The sequence below is a fragment of the Sorex araneus genome, chromosome 2, assembly GCF_027595985.1.
Source record: "Sorex araneus isolate mSorAra2 chromosome 2, mSorAra2.pri, whole genome shotgun sequence".
Lineage (NCBI taxonomy): Eukaryota > Metazoa > Chordata > Mammalia > Eulipotyphla > Soricidae > Sorex > Sorex araneus.
In genome coordinates this window covers 343,229,854-343,243,028 of record NC_073303.1, presented here as the reverse complement: position 1 = coordinate 343,243,028, position 13,175 = coordinate 343,229,854, and the positions used below count along the sequence as shown (strand labels likewise).

Sequence of the window (13,175 nt, the reverse complement as noted above, 5' to 3'; positions counted from 1 at the left end):
AATTCACAGGGGGTGTACATAACGGAGAATATGTCCCTTGGCTATATTGCTATGACCCTGTAATGGATGTCTGGGCTCGAAAACAAGATATGAACACAAAACGCGCCATCCACACTTTGGCTGTAATGAATGATCGCTTGTATGCAATTGGAGGAAATCATTTGAAAGGTCTTTTTTTTTTTTTCAAATCACAATAGCATTTGCATCTCATGTTCCTTGCTAAGGGGGTTTCTCGTTAGATAATCATAGTTAACCAAGTAAAAAACATGTTGACCAAATAAAATCTACTCTGTGTAAATTAGCAGTACCCTTGGGCAAGCATTTATTTTGGCTCTTTTGCAGATAGGATTATTTTTAAGTTACCACACACATTAAAGAAATGAATAATGATGTCTGCAGAAAATAAAAACCGAGAACATTAATAACTGAAAAGCACAATTTGTTGTAACAATGAATTCAGTAAAATAAATTATTCCTTATCACCAATGTTACAGTAATGTATTTTTCCAGAAAATTGTTTTTTGTAGTAATCATAAAGAACTTTAGTCAAAGCTGCATAAAGGAGTAAATACATGATTTTCTCAAATAAAACACTTAGAATTTCATCTGAATTAAGAATAATTTCTTTAATGAACTCAAGATCATGCTATGATTCTCAAATTCTTTCCATTTGCTTTTATTAATGAGTAAACTTATTTAAAACATAGTCTACAGAAAATCCTATTTTGGCTTCTTTCCTTCCACATTTATGTATACGGAGCCTCTTTTTATGTGCCTGCATATAACATTGAACTTAGCTATGATATTGAGCAGGTTGTTGAACTGCTTTGAATCTTTTTGTCCTCATCTGAAAAATTAAGCCATGATCTAGTTCAGCTTTAAAATCTCTCCCAGCTCTGACCTTCAAGAAATATGGTTATTTGATGATGGTGGAGAAGGCTCATCTGTCATATACCTTTCAATAGTATACCCATCTTTAAAAACAGGCTAAACAGCATCAGGAGAAGGATAGCTCAAAGGCAGCATATGTCCCCTCAGCACTGTAGATGTAGCCCTAGTGGTCCCCGAGCACTGCTGGGGTGGCTTTGGTAGTGGTCTCTGAGCACTGCTGTGGGGGGGGGGGGTTCTGGTGGCTGCCACGCAGCGGGACCTGAGCAACACCAGGTCACTGGGTTGAGCAGTGAGCCATCAGTCCCACACTGCTGGCCTGCTCGTAGCTGGAAGGAGGCTCCGAGTCCCTGGACATAGTTGGGGAGCCCCCACTCAAATAAGTTAAACCCACGCATTTTTGTGTTTTTCCTATTACATATTTACAAATAAATGTAATAAGGACTAAACAATAAGCATTATGTATGCAAATTTCTTCCAGTTCAAATGCAATTGGAAATGTCAGTATCCTAGTCTACCCCTGGCTGTTTATCTGAATGTTCTCCCTGTGCATTTTCTGCTACATTTCTTTTTGTTTGGGTTCTTTGTCTCCTTATGTTTTGTGGCACACCTGGTAGTACTCAGGAGTTCCTACCAGTAGTGCTCAGGGGACCGTGAAGTATTACGGATGAACTCGGCCTCTGCACTAACTCTCTCCCAGATCCCCACATTTCTCTTTTTATTCTTTTTCTCTTTCACTGTTGCTTCTATATTTCAATTTGTATTCTATTCCTGTACATCAATATAGTTTATATTAAGATGTGTGAGCACACAAAAGAGGAGGGGGCTAGCGGGGCACAAGGCAGCGGCGCTCTATCTCTCCCGCCGCGTTTCCCCCCACCCCGGAGAGGCTGATGGAGATGGGCAGGCGAAGGAAGGAACGATTGCCCAGCTGGTCGAGTGCCAGGCTGGTCGGTATCAGTTGCAGTTTATTCCAATCTCCATTCCGTTCTGCTTCTCTCTCTCTCTCTCACCCCCACTCACTCTCACTTCTTTTGCCTTGAGCTCTGCTTTGTTGTCTCCCCTGCTTCTGTCTGTCTCTGTCTCTGTCTCTGTCTCTGTAGTCTCTCCTCTGGTCTCTTCCGACTGCTCTGTCTCTGCTTCTGTGCCTTTTTCTGTCTGTGTTGTCTCCTTCGCTTCTGTGTGTTCCCATGTGTCTTGTGTGTCTTCTGTGTCTTCTCTTGTGTTGTCTTCTTCTGTCTCCCCTGTCTTCTTCCTCTGTCTCCTTCTTCTTCTCCTGTCTTCTTCCTCTGTCTCTTCTGTCTTCTTCCTCTGTCTCTTCTGTCTTCTTCCTCTCTCTCCTCTTCTGTCTCACAGTCTTAGCTTATATAGCAAATTACATAGGGCCGTAGCACAAAGGTGAGTTTAACATTAACAAACGAACAAAGAAGGGCAAGACCATTTCTTTAGGAGATTAACAGAATCTCATCTAAGGAAATCTTATCTAAGGAGATCTACTCAAGGGTGGGGGTCCAAACAAGGGTGTGCCAGGGTGTGAGCTAGTAATCTATTTAAATAGTTATAGTAAATCTACTTCTAATATTTCTAGCAATGTCATCCTGTATGAGCACAGTAAGAGATATAACCTTAAAGTCTGGTTCTTCCTGAGGACATTCGCTCTATAATCCAGACCACAGTCCTCAGGCCAGGTTAGTCTTCCTAACCCCAGCAGGGTCCTAGTCTCGTCGTTACTTTTGGATCGTGACAGCATTTGTCTATGACCATGCTCTCAACTTATACTTGAGTATTGTGGCGCTTTGGCCTGGCCCATTTCGATGCCAGGGTAACCTCTCACAGCTTGCCCTGGGTCCATTCTGTCCCTCATGGGGACCCTGCTCTTGAGGTGCTAGAAACTAAGGGCAACTGAATTGAGAAAGCAGATGCCCAGGAGTAAATATTATTGGAGTCAATCAGCTCCCAAGTTACAAAGCATATTATTAACTGTCTTCCTGTGTCCATACAGAAAGGCCACTGCTCTAAGGTAAACTATGCAAAAGACACTTACAATACAAATTCAGAGTCCTTAGAAGAATCTGATCTTACAAGATAACAGAATCTGATTAGGGAAAAGGTGATTAACTGGTTGGGAAGGAGGGTGCAGAGAAGAGTTTACAGATAAACAAAGGAATGGGAGTGTCTGTCCCTCATCTTAAACCCAAACTCCTTGTGGCAAGGGAGGAAGAGCAAACCAATGTTATCCTACAGTAAGACATGATTTTTACTAAAATTTTTGGCACACTATTGCCTAAATATTTTATAAACTTTAACATTTAAGTCTACACTTGATGAGAAAGACTTGGGTAATGATAATTTAAATGAGATTGCTGTGATTTAAAGAGACTGAGGGAATCCATTGCATTCTTACACTCTTACAGCTGTGTTGTCTTATTCAAGATATTTAATCTCTTAGGTCCAAAAAGATAGAATAGTGGGTAAGGCATTTGCCTTGCATGCTGTTGACCTGAGTCAATCCCCAGACCACATTTAGTCCCTGCAGAGACCTCCAGGAGTGATCCCTCATCACAGAGCCCTAAACTCAGTCACATACAGCCCCCAAAACAAAGTAAAACAACAACAAAGTAAAACAACAACAACAACAACAAAGACATTTAATCTCCTTTTTGTCATATAGAGATAATTATCATTTCTAGTTTGCAAATGTTAACTACACAAAGGATATTTTTAAAGACAAAGATTTTTTTTTTTTTGCTTTTTTGGGTCACACCTGGCGATGCACAGGGGTTACTCCTGGCTCTGCACTCAGGAATTACCCCTGGCCGTGTTCAGGGGACTATATGGGATGCTGGGATTTGAACCTGGGTCGGCCGCGTGCAAGGCAAACGCCCTACCCGCTGTGCTATCTCTCCAGCCCCGACAAAGATATTTTTTGAAATGACAAAAAATGTTTAACCTCTTATTTGTAAAATAGGGATAATTTCCTTTGTAGTAAGCATTGCAGTCTCCTGTAGGTACTTGGCATGAAGAAGGCACACATATAAATATCATAAAATATAAAATATCACTAGAAATTCAGAAGCAAAGATTTTCCTAATTCCTTGTTATATGGATGTTTTTAAAAATGATCATAAAACATGTTTAAATGATCATCAACCTCTTTATGGTAAAGGAAAGGAATATACCCCAGAGTTGCAACAAGCATATTGCTCCCTTGTTCCCAAAATCTATGTGATTTATTATATGTGTAAAAACTTAATGGCCCTAAATAATCTGTCTACTTCTTCAAAAATAAAAAGAAATCCACTTTTGTTCAGTCTTCTCAATTACTTTGGAGAGTCCAGTATGTTGGTTAATTTAGTAAGTGCATTGCAAACGTCAGCTAGTAAATATCTCTAACTTGCATTTAATTAGGGGGAAAAATCGTTAAAGATTTGGTCAGTTCAGTGACCATGAAGCTCCCAGTGGGAATTTTTGACTCCCTAAAATAAAAGCAGGACTCTAATAGAATCTAGGGACCTAGATTATGCTCTGTGACACAGTTTTTGCACTAAGAAACTTTATTAAAAGTGAGAGCAGAAGCTGTCCAGTGGAAGTTAGCTCCCTGCTGTAGACCTTGATCACTGAATATTAGAAGCCACTCACAAAGTCATAATTGTTTACAAACATAGACTGTCTTTTAAAGTCCAAACCTATGTAAATATAGTTTTAAGGCCTGTGTTCAAATCTCAGCTTGTCTACTTGTGGGTAGGTGACATTTAAGTCATTAATTCTCTCTGTCCCTTAGTTTCCTCATTGATAAAATTAATATAATGGTATCTCACAGAGTGGTGGAAAGGGATTAAGTGCATGCATCTATGTAAAACATTTAGGAAATAACTCTAATTTTAAGCACTCCATAAAAGCTTATTGTAGCCATTATCATATTTAAACCCTTTAAAGTAAGATTTTACTTTAAAATCTTGTTGTTGTTGATGGAAAAACCATTTTTAATAAGATTGATTCTCATATAATCAGTCTTTATCAAGGACATCTAATTAGACATTCTTGCTCTGAATTAATCAAAAACACCCAAAATGTGTTGGTTTGTTTGGTTTTGAGGGTGGGTTGTATTTTTTTTCTGGCCATCTCCCAATTTCACAAATACATTTAGGTGTATGTCTCCAAATACCATAAGTTATCTACTTTGTAATTCTAGTACAGACCTTTGTTTTTAAATTAAGGAAGTCCTTTGCTTTAAATTGGGACCCATGATTTATGTTTCTGTGGTTTCATTTTGATATCACTTAGGTTTCTCCCACCTTGACGTAATGCTTGTAGAGTGCTATGACCCAAAAGGTGACCAGTGGAACATTCTTCAGACTCCCATTTTGGAGGGTCGAAGTGGGCCTGGCTGTGCAGTGCTTGACGACAGCATTTACCTAGTGGGAGGCTACAGTTGGAGTATGGTATGTATCCACTTTTACCTCCTCCTCTTTTGTGTGTGTGTGTGTGTATGTGTGTGTGTGTGTGTGTGTGTGTGTGTGTGTGTGTGTGTGGCGCGGGGCGGGGGCGGGGGGGATGGAGTTGAACCTGCTGTTTTGTTCACCTACAATGTGTTACCACCCAATGCATACCTTCATTTGTTCAGGGTTGTTGTTGGTGTTCTGGGCCCACATCGGGCAATGCTCAGGGCTTTCCCCTGTCTCTGCTCTCAGGGTTCACTCCAAGCAGTCTCAGGAGACTATCTGGGTGTTGGGGATGGAACTCCAAAACTCCAATCATCCTTCTTCAAGGCAAGCACTCTAACCTGCCATACTCATTCCAGCTCCACATGTACCTTCTCAAGGGAAAAAAAAAATATATATATATATATGCATATACATATATATGTATATTTATATATCACTGTCATTCTGTTGTTCATCAATTTATTCAAGCAGGCACCAGTAAGTTCTCTATTACACTCAGCCCTGAGAGTTTAGCAGCCTCTCCTTACTCATCTTTCCCAATGATTGGAGGCTTTTTCAGGGTCAGGGGAATGAGACTTATTGTTACTGTTTTTGGCATATCGAATACACCACAAGTAGCTTGCCAGGCTCTGCCATGTGAGTGGTGTACTCTCGGTAGCTTTGCGGGCTCTCCGAGAAGTATGTATATATCTGTTACTGTATTTTGGATATAAATATGCCATGGGGAGCTTTCCAGGCTCTCCCAAGTGGGCAATAGACTCTCAGTAGCTTGTCAGGTTCTCCAAGAGGGAGAAGTAGGCTATTAGATGTCGCTCTGGGTGTGACTGCCTAGCTACTGGAAAATGGGGGATCTGGGTGGAAGAGGCCCAGTCCCTATCCAAGCAGCCTTGGAGATCTCGGCCCCGGGTCCCACACACCTGGGTTCCTCCGCTGGCTCCCCCATGTATGAGGCTCGTCCAAACGTGTGAAGAGTGGCCCTGAGCATGGCCATGGCTGAGTTCCAGAGGTCCTCAACACACACACACGCGCACACACACACACACACACACACACACACACACACACACACACATATATACATATGTATATACATAAATAAATAAATAAGGTACTTTAAGTAGTAAAAGAGAAAAATTGTGTTTGCTATAGAATAGCTTGCTAACTAGTCATCCATATCATAAAGTAAAATAAAATGAGTTTCTTTTCTCCTGTGCTTTTTCTGACTTTCCAACTAAAAATCGACTGAAGTGGTTTTACAAGTATTTGTGTTAAAATTATTTGAAGTATCTGAGAAGTTCTAAATCAGTCATGAATTAAAATTGGAAATGAATTATTCAAAATTCTGAAGTTAATATTTTGGATGTATAAGTTGCCTCTACTGGGGGTCAGAGCCATCAAACAGCAGGTAGGGTGCTTGCCTTGCATGTGACCAGCCTGGGGTTCATCCCTGTCATCATACATGTTCCCCCAAACCCATCAGGAGGAATCCCTGAGTGCAGTCAGGAGTCTGCTAGCTATGACTCCAAAACAAACAATAAAATAAATTTTCACTACTTTTCACTTATCTCTTTTATGATTTCGAAACATATACACAAATTGAGACTATATGGAGTTATTCAGCTTCAACATCTTATAATTCTTATCGTTCCACCTTTTAAAAATAATTGATCCAAGTTATTTGAAGCACACTCTATATTATTATATCTTCAATGCTTCAGTATCTATCTTAATAATTTACTTATGTAAACACACTACATCATGATACCAAATCAAATTAGCAATGATTTCTTTATATACAAACCATATTTAAATTTCTCTTATTAGAGAAAAAAATACATTCTTCAAGTTGATATGTTCAAACCAGAAATCAATAAGGCTTACTTGTACTTGATTATTATATCTCATACATCTCTTGCAATCTTTAAAAATTACCCTGCCTCACTTCTTTTTCCATGCCATTGACTTATTGAAAAGGGGGGTAAAATTAGCTTATAGAATGTTGAATATTCTAAAATTAACTAGTAATTACCTTGTGGTGTTATTTAATATAACCCTCAATAGAGAAGAAAAGAAACTACGGGGGTGGGGGGGTTGAACTAAGAAGAGGAGAAACAGAGGTAAGAAAGGGAGTGGGTAAGAAGGGTAACTGGCTCATTGGTGGTGTAGAACTGTGGTATATCTCTGTATCTGAACCACAGAACCAACAGCACTGAAAGCCTGAGATTCAACCTACAACAACCAAACTTCAAAATGTGACTGTCTTAGGAGGCAAGCTGGGGAGTACGAGAGAAACATTAGTGGACGGAAGTTGACAGTGGTGATGGGATTGGTACTGGAACTTTGTATGCCTGGAACTCAACTATGAGTAACTTTGTAAATTACAATGCCTAAATAAATATTTAAGTTAAAAATCATCATCATCGGGACTGGAGCGATAGCACAGCAGGGAGGGCGTTTGCCTTGCGCGTAGCCGACCCACCCGTGTTCGATTCCCAGCATCCCATATGGTCCTCTGAGCACCGCCAGGAGTGATTCCTGAGTGCAGAGCCAGGAGTAACCCCTGTGCATCGCTGGGTGTGACCTGAAAAGAAAACAAAAAAACAAAAACAAATAAAAATCATCATCATCATCCCATTGATCGTCGATTTTCTTGAGCAGTCTCAGTAACGTCTCCATTCATCCTAGCCCTGAGATTTTAGAAAGCTCTCTCCTTCCTCGTCCTTCCCAACGGTGCCGCATTGGAGGCTCCTTCAGGGTCAGGGAAATTAGACTGATTATTGTTTCTGGTTTTGGCATATGAATATGCCACGGGGAGCCTGCCAGGCTCTGACGTGCAGGCAGGATACTCTCCATAGCTTGCCAGGTTCTCCAAGAGGGAGAAGTAGGCTATAAGATGTCGGGAGCTTGGTTTTATAGTCTCTGGGTCTTGGCTATTGATGGGATTACACAGCCAGGGACAGTTTCTGGGTGTGACCGCCTAGCTACTGGAAAATAGGGGATCTGGGCGGAAGAGGTCCAATCCCGACCGGAGCAGGCTTGGAGATCTCAGCCCCAGGTCCTGCGCTCCTGGGTCCCTCTGCCTGTTCCTTCATATGTGAGGCTCGTCTGAACGTGTGGAGAGGAGCATTGAGCATGGCTGTGGCTTGGTTCCAAGATCTTCGGCTTCAGGGGCTCTGCTCGGGGAGGGGAGGAAAACTCAATTCACCCCCTCTGAAAGGCCCCGGTGAAGACAGCCAGGCGCTGGGGCAAAAGACTCTAATAAAACAAAATAACCCACATGTCCTTATTTTTCAGAAACTGTAATATAAGAGTTTAAGTTCCCTTTTCTTCTTATTTCTACCTTTCAATTTTATTTCATTTTCTGGCAAGGACACCAGAGAAAGTATAGTTCAAATTTACTGCAAAATCAAGAGACATAAATCTAATGGTCTGCATATTCACTTCTTAAATGATGACTGTTTTTACAATATCCAATTTAAATTGGGAGGCTGGAGATAGAGTTCAGTAATACAGCATTTGCCTCGCATATGTGAGGCTCTGAGAGTTTGATCTGGTGCTGAAATTAAAAGATTAATTTTAATTAAGGGTTTTATTTCCTTTACATCAGGTAACATTGCTATATAAAGTTTTGGAGAAGCTTTTAAAAGTTATTAGTTATATGGATGCAAATCTATACTCAAGTGTAACTAGATATTTGGGTGTAGGGTTACTAGCTGCAGGAGTTTAAATGTTTGGAATGAGACACCGGGAGTACACTTTCAAAAACAGATCATTAGATTAGTTGGAAATTTTATTTGTTTCCTATGATAGAGACAAAGCTGTTTTGGTTAGAGAGGAAAACGTTATACAAGCACTAGCTCCAGAAGCTAACCAAAAGAATCCCAGAAAATTAAACACTTCTTATGGGGAATTCAAAAAATACATGAAGTATTGTAACTCATAGTGCTTTAATAAAATAAAATTTTAATTAAAAAAATCAAAACATTTAAAAAAATAAATGAAGTATGTGACAGAGTTGGCAGGTCTTCAAGTTTATTTTAAACTGGTTTTGAATTTCAACTCTTATACTCTACAGTAGTAATATGAAAATAGGAAAGTGAGACAGCAATCTAAGTAGAAAATTACTTCAATTTTTTTGATACTTAAGGTGAATTTTGCTTTTCTTTTAGGTAAATCAGCTGGATAATTTCCAATGTCTGGTTAGTTTTAAAGGACTTTGATCACCTAGGACTTTTTGGGTGCTTGACTTTTGTTATCACACAAACACAATTTTAAAACCTTGTCAATCTCTGACTTTCCCTTGGAAAAAAAAAACTTGTGGAATTTTGTAGCAAGAGCAGGGAGTCAGTTGCTGGAGCAATAGCACAGTGGGTAGGGCATTTACCTTGCACAGAGCCAACCCGGGTTCAATTCCCAGCATCCCATATGGTACATTGAGCACCGCCAGGAGTGATTCCTGAGTGCATGAGCCAGGAGTAATCCCTGTGCATCACCAGGTGTGACCCAAAAAGGAAAAAAAAAAGAGCAGGGAGTCAATATTTTCTAAACAGTAACAACAAGTCTCACAATGAAGACATTTCTGGTGCCCGCTTGAGCAAATCAATGAGCAGTGGGATGACAATGACAGTGACAATGAAAATATTATACGATTACCCTTATGTGTCTGTGAATTTCCTTCTTCAAATGTTCTCTGCTCTTGCCAATACAGGGGGCCTACAAGTCATCTACAATATGCTATTGTCCTGAAAAAGGCACCTGGACAGAACTCGAAGGAGATGTGGCAGAACCACTGGCAGGCCCAGCCTGTGCAACAGTCATCCTGCCTGCCTGTGTACCTTATAACAAATAACACCAGGAAGCCCAGAAATGAACAATATCATATTCTAGGAGTGCCAAGTGACATCACTGTTATGGTCACATCAATGCATTCTAATGGTACAACTGTGGAAACCCACCTTCAGTTTCTGATGATTTACAAATAACTGCAAAAGAAAAAGACCTGTTCTTGAACAGCTAATGCATCTGAAACTCGGATCACACCAAACATTCTGTGATGACTGTCTCTTCCATTTCAGACTGGTTTTAACTTGTCCCAGCTTTACAAAAACTCATGTGAATCTTAACTTCAGAAAGGAGAAAGATAAAATACAGAAGAATGCCCCCAGAGAGACCTAAGATCAGTATTGTGCATTGTAATCTACTTGCATGTGCTCTATGTTAAAGTTTTGGGGATATTGTGTTCATAAATTATTTGAAATTGGACCCACCAAACTACCTACAACCGCATTACAGAAATTACCACTTGATTCTATATTCCTAATCTATGGCTACTTCACAGACACCATAGGCAACACAATTATAGAAAATCATTTCAGATTAATGAGGAGAGTTTTTCTTTCTATAATTTCTGCCCTTAACAGAGCATAATGGAACAAGAGAAGAGAAAGATATTATATTTTGTAGCAATTGCTTTCTACCCTATAGATCCTAGGCTAACCAGAGTCAAAATATCTGTTTGTCAAATTTATCTTTAAAAATGAAGAAAATATGTATAATGTGTCACTAATCAGTTATCAAAGGCTTGTGATTTCTCTTTTTTTCTTGCAATACATGTTATGAACACACTTGTCATTTATTTCAGATAGTAGGACTGAGAAATCAGCCTATAGTAAAATACAACAGACCCAAACAACCCATAATGAAAACTGGGAGATTTTTTTTAAGCATCCAAAGACAGAAAAAAAAAAGGGAGAATTTCTTTTATGTACAATGCTAGATGTCTCTCTGTCCCTAAAACATGCAACTTAGAACGTTCCTAAAATATGTTCCCCCTTTCCTCACCTTTCACTTTACAAATGACCCTAGATTTGTTTCTAGAGCAGGACATGATTTACCCTCATCGTTCCCCTCATCATATTTGTTTGTAATCACCAGAGATGCCTGAGCTCAGTTACGTGAGCAATTGCTGGTTGTCTTCAGGAGCCTGAGGAGTGTAAGAGCAGAGGTCAGGAAAGCATGAGATAGTGTCAGTATGGCCAATCAATGACTGAAACTGGCAGGAACATAAAGTCAGTTCTTTTAGCTCTATAGAGATGGAATAACAGCGGTGAGAGATGAACCCCCAAACATTTTTAGTCACCCCCGAGATATTGTTGTCTCCCTCCACAAATGTGTCATTCTCAACAACAATATGGGGAAACTACAAATTTTTTAAATGCCTTGGTGATACGCTTTCACTGTGGAGCATGTCATGATGGATGGGTGTACTGGATTCCAATGCCGTTTCTACAGTAAAGTGCAATCTTTGTTGTTTTGTATTTATTTGTATGTTCAGATCCAAAGGATCCGTTGTAAAAATATATATATAAATATATATATATCCAGTGCAATCAACTTTCATTTCTTTTTCCTTGAAATCATAAGAATATATAGAAAGAGAAGTTACAGTACTTTATGGGAAAATCCCTGCTGATGTCATGGAGAGAACAAGGTCTGCTTCAGAATCTTTATCATCAATTCTCACTATTTCCTCTGAAAGTCAGTTTATACAAGGAATTTTGCTTTCCTTATACCTGTTTTTCATTTATTTTTTATTTCTAGCCAAAATAAAAGCATTTATGAGAACTATAAGTAAAGCTTTCTGTGTTTCAGAAAGACACAAACTATTAGAAAGTGAAAAGTGAATAAATAAGTCACAGAGAATGTAAATTTTGTACAGTATTAGAATGTATAAATGAAGCTTGCTCGAAGGAAAAAACTTTAAATAAAATCTTTATGTACTAATCAACTGTATCTTTGTATTCCTACTTGTAAATCATATGTATAAATCTCAACATTGAATTTCTTAAAGGTTTGTAATATGTAGCTGTATAAATATTTTCACTATACCTATATAGATACACTTTAAAGTCTATTCATCTTTCTGGCAATATATAAATACATACAATTTTAAATGTTAAATTATATAGTGCTTCTTAAAAACTGTAGTGAGACAAAAATCATTCAGTTTGACTTTTCTGCAGGAATAATTGTTATGAGGCATAACATCCAAGATTTATTAACTAAATACATAGCACTGTAGCACTGTCATCCCATTGTTCATAGATTTGCTCGAGTGGGCACCAGTATCGTCTCCATTGTGAGACTTTTTACTGTTTTTGGCATAGTGAATATGCCACAGGTAGCTTACCAGGCTCTATTGAAACTAAATACATACATAGAGAAATAAATAATTAGAAGTACTATATGTGCACATATATATGCTACACATTTTTAAAGAATATATTATTTAAGTAGATCAATTATCTACACAAGGCACTTAATTTTTTATATGAAAAATAATTTTTTCCAGACATAGAAAGGTACCATGGGAGGAAATAGGGAACATTGAGTATTATAGTTGAAGATAATATTTGGACAACCTTCCAAGCTAAGAGCCTGTAAATTAAAAAGACTTTGCTTTAATGTCTCCCAGCCAATCCACCATTATTGATTATCAAATTCGCTATTAAAGGTTCACTAAATTTTTCCTAGTGCTCCATGAAAACAAGGACAATGAGATTTGTCTTTCCTAGATCTTTGCCTATCCAAGCTAGGGTGGATAGTAGAATAGAAAACATGTCCGGATAACATGAAGCCCCCATAGCCATGCCACCAGACTCCACACCAGGCTGTTTCACACAGGGCACCCCAGAGGGGGGTGGGTGAGAGCCTTCCCCGCCCCAAGGGACCCAGCTCTAACGGCTGAAAACCTCCACAACCCAACGGCCACCATACTCAAGGCCACCCCCCACATGTTTGGGCCAAACCTCACGCATGAGTGAAGTCCTACGGAACCCAGGT

General features: G+C 39.2%; 1 protein-coding gene across 1 annotated transcript in view; it reads left to right on the top strand.

Moving 5' to 3' along the window:
• Positions 1-12,096, top strand: part of KLHL14 (kelch like family member 14) — a 111,615-nt gene extending 99,519 nt beyond the window's left edge. The window contains exons 6-8 of the mRNA XM_004606050.2: positions 10-168; positions 5,173-5,330; positions 10,042-12,096. Of these exons, the coding sequence (XP_004606107.1) occupies positions 10-168; positions 5,173-5,330; positions 10,042-10,182 (458 nt within the window). The 3' untranslated portion in view covers positions 10,183-12,096. The remainder of the gene's footprint in view (positions 1-9; positions 169-5,172; positions 5,331-10,041) is intronic.
• Positions 12,097-13,175: the final 1,079 nt, after the last annotated feature.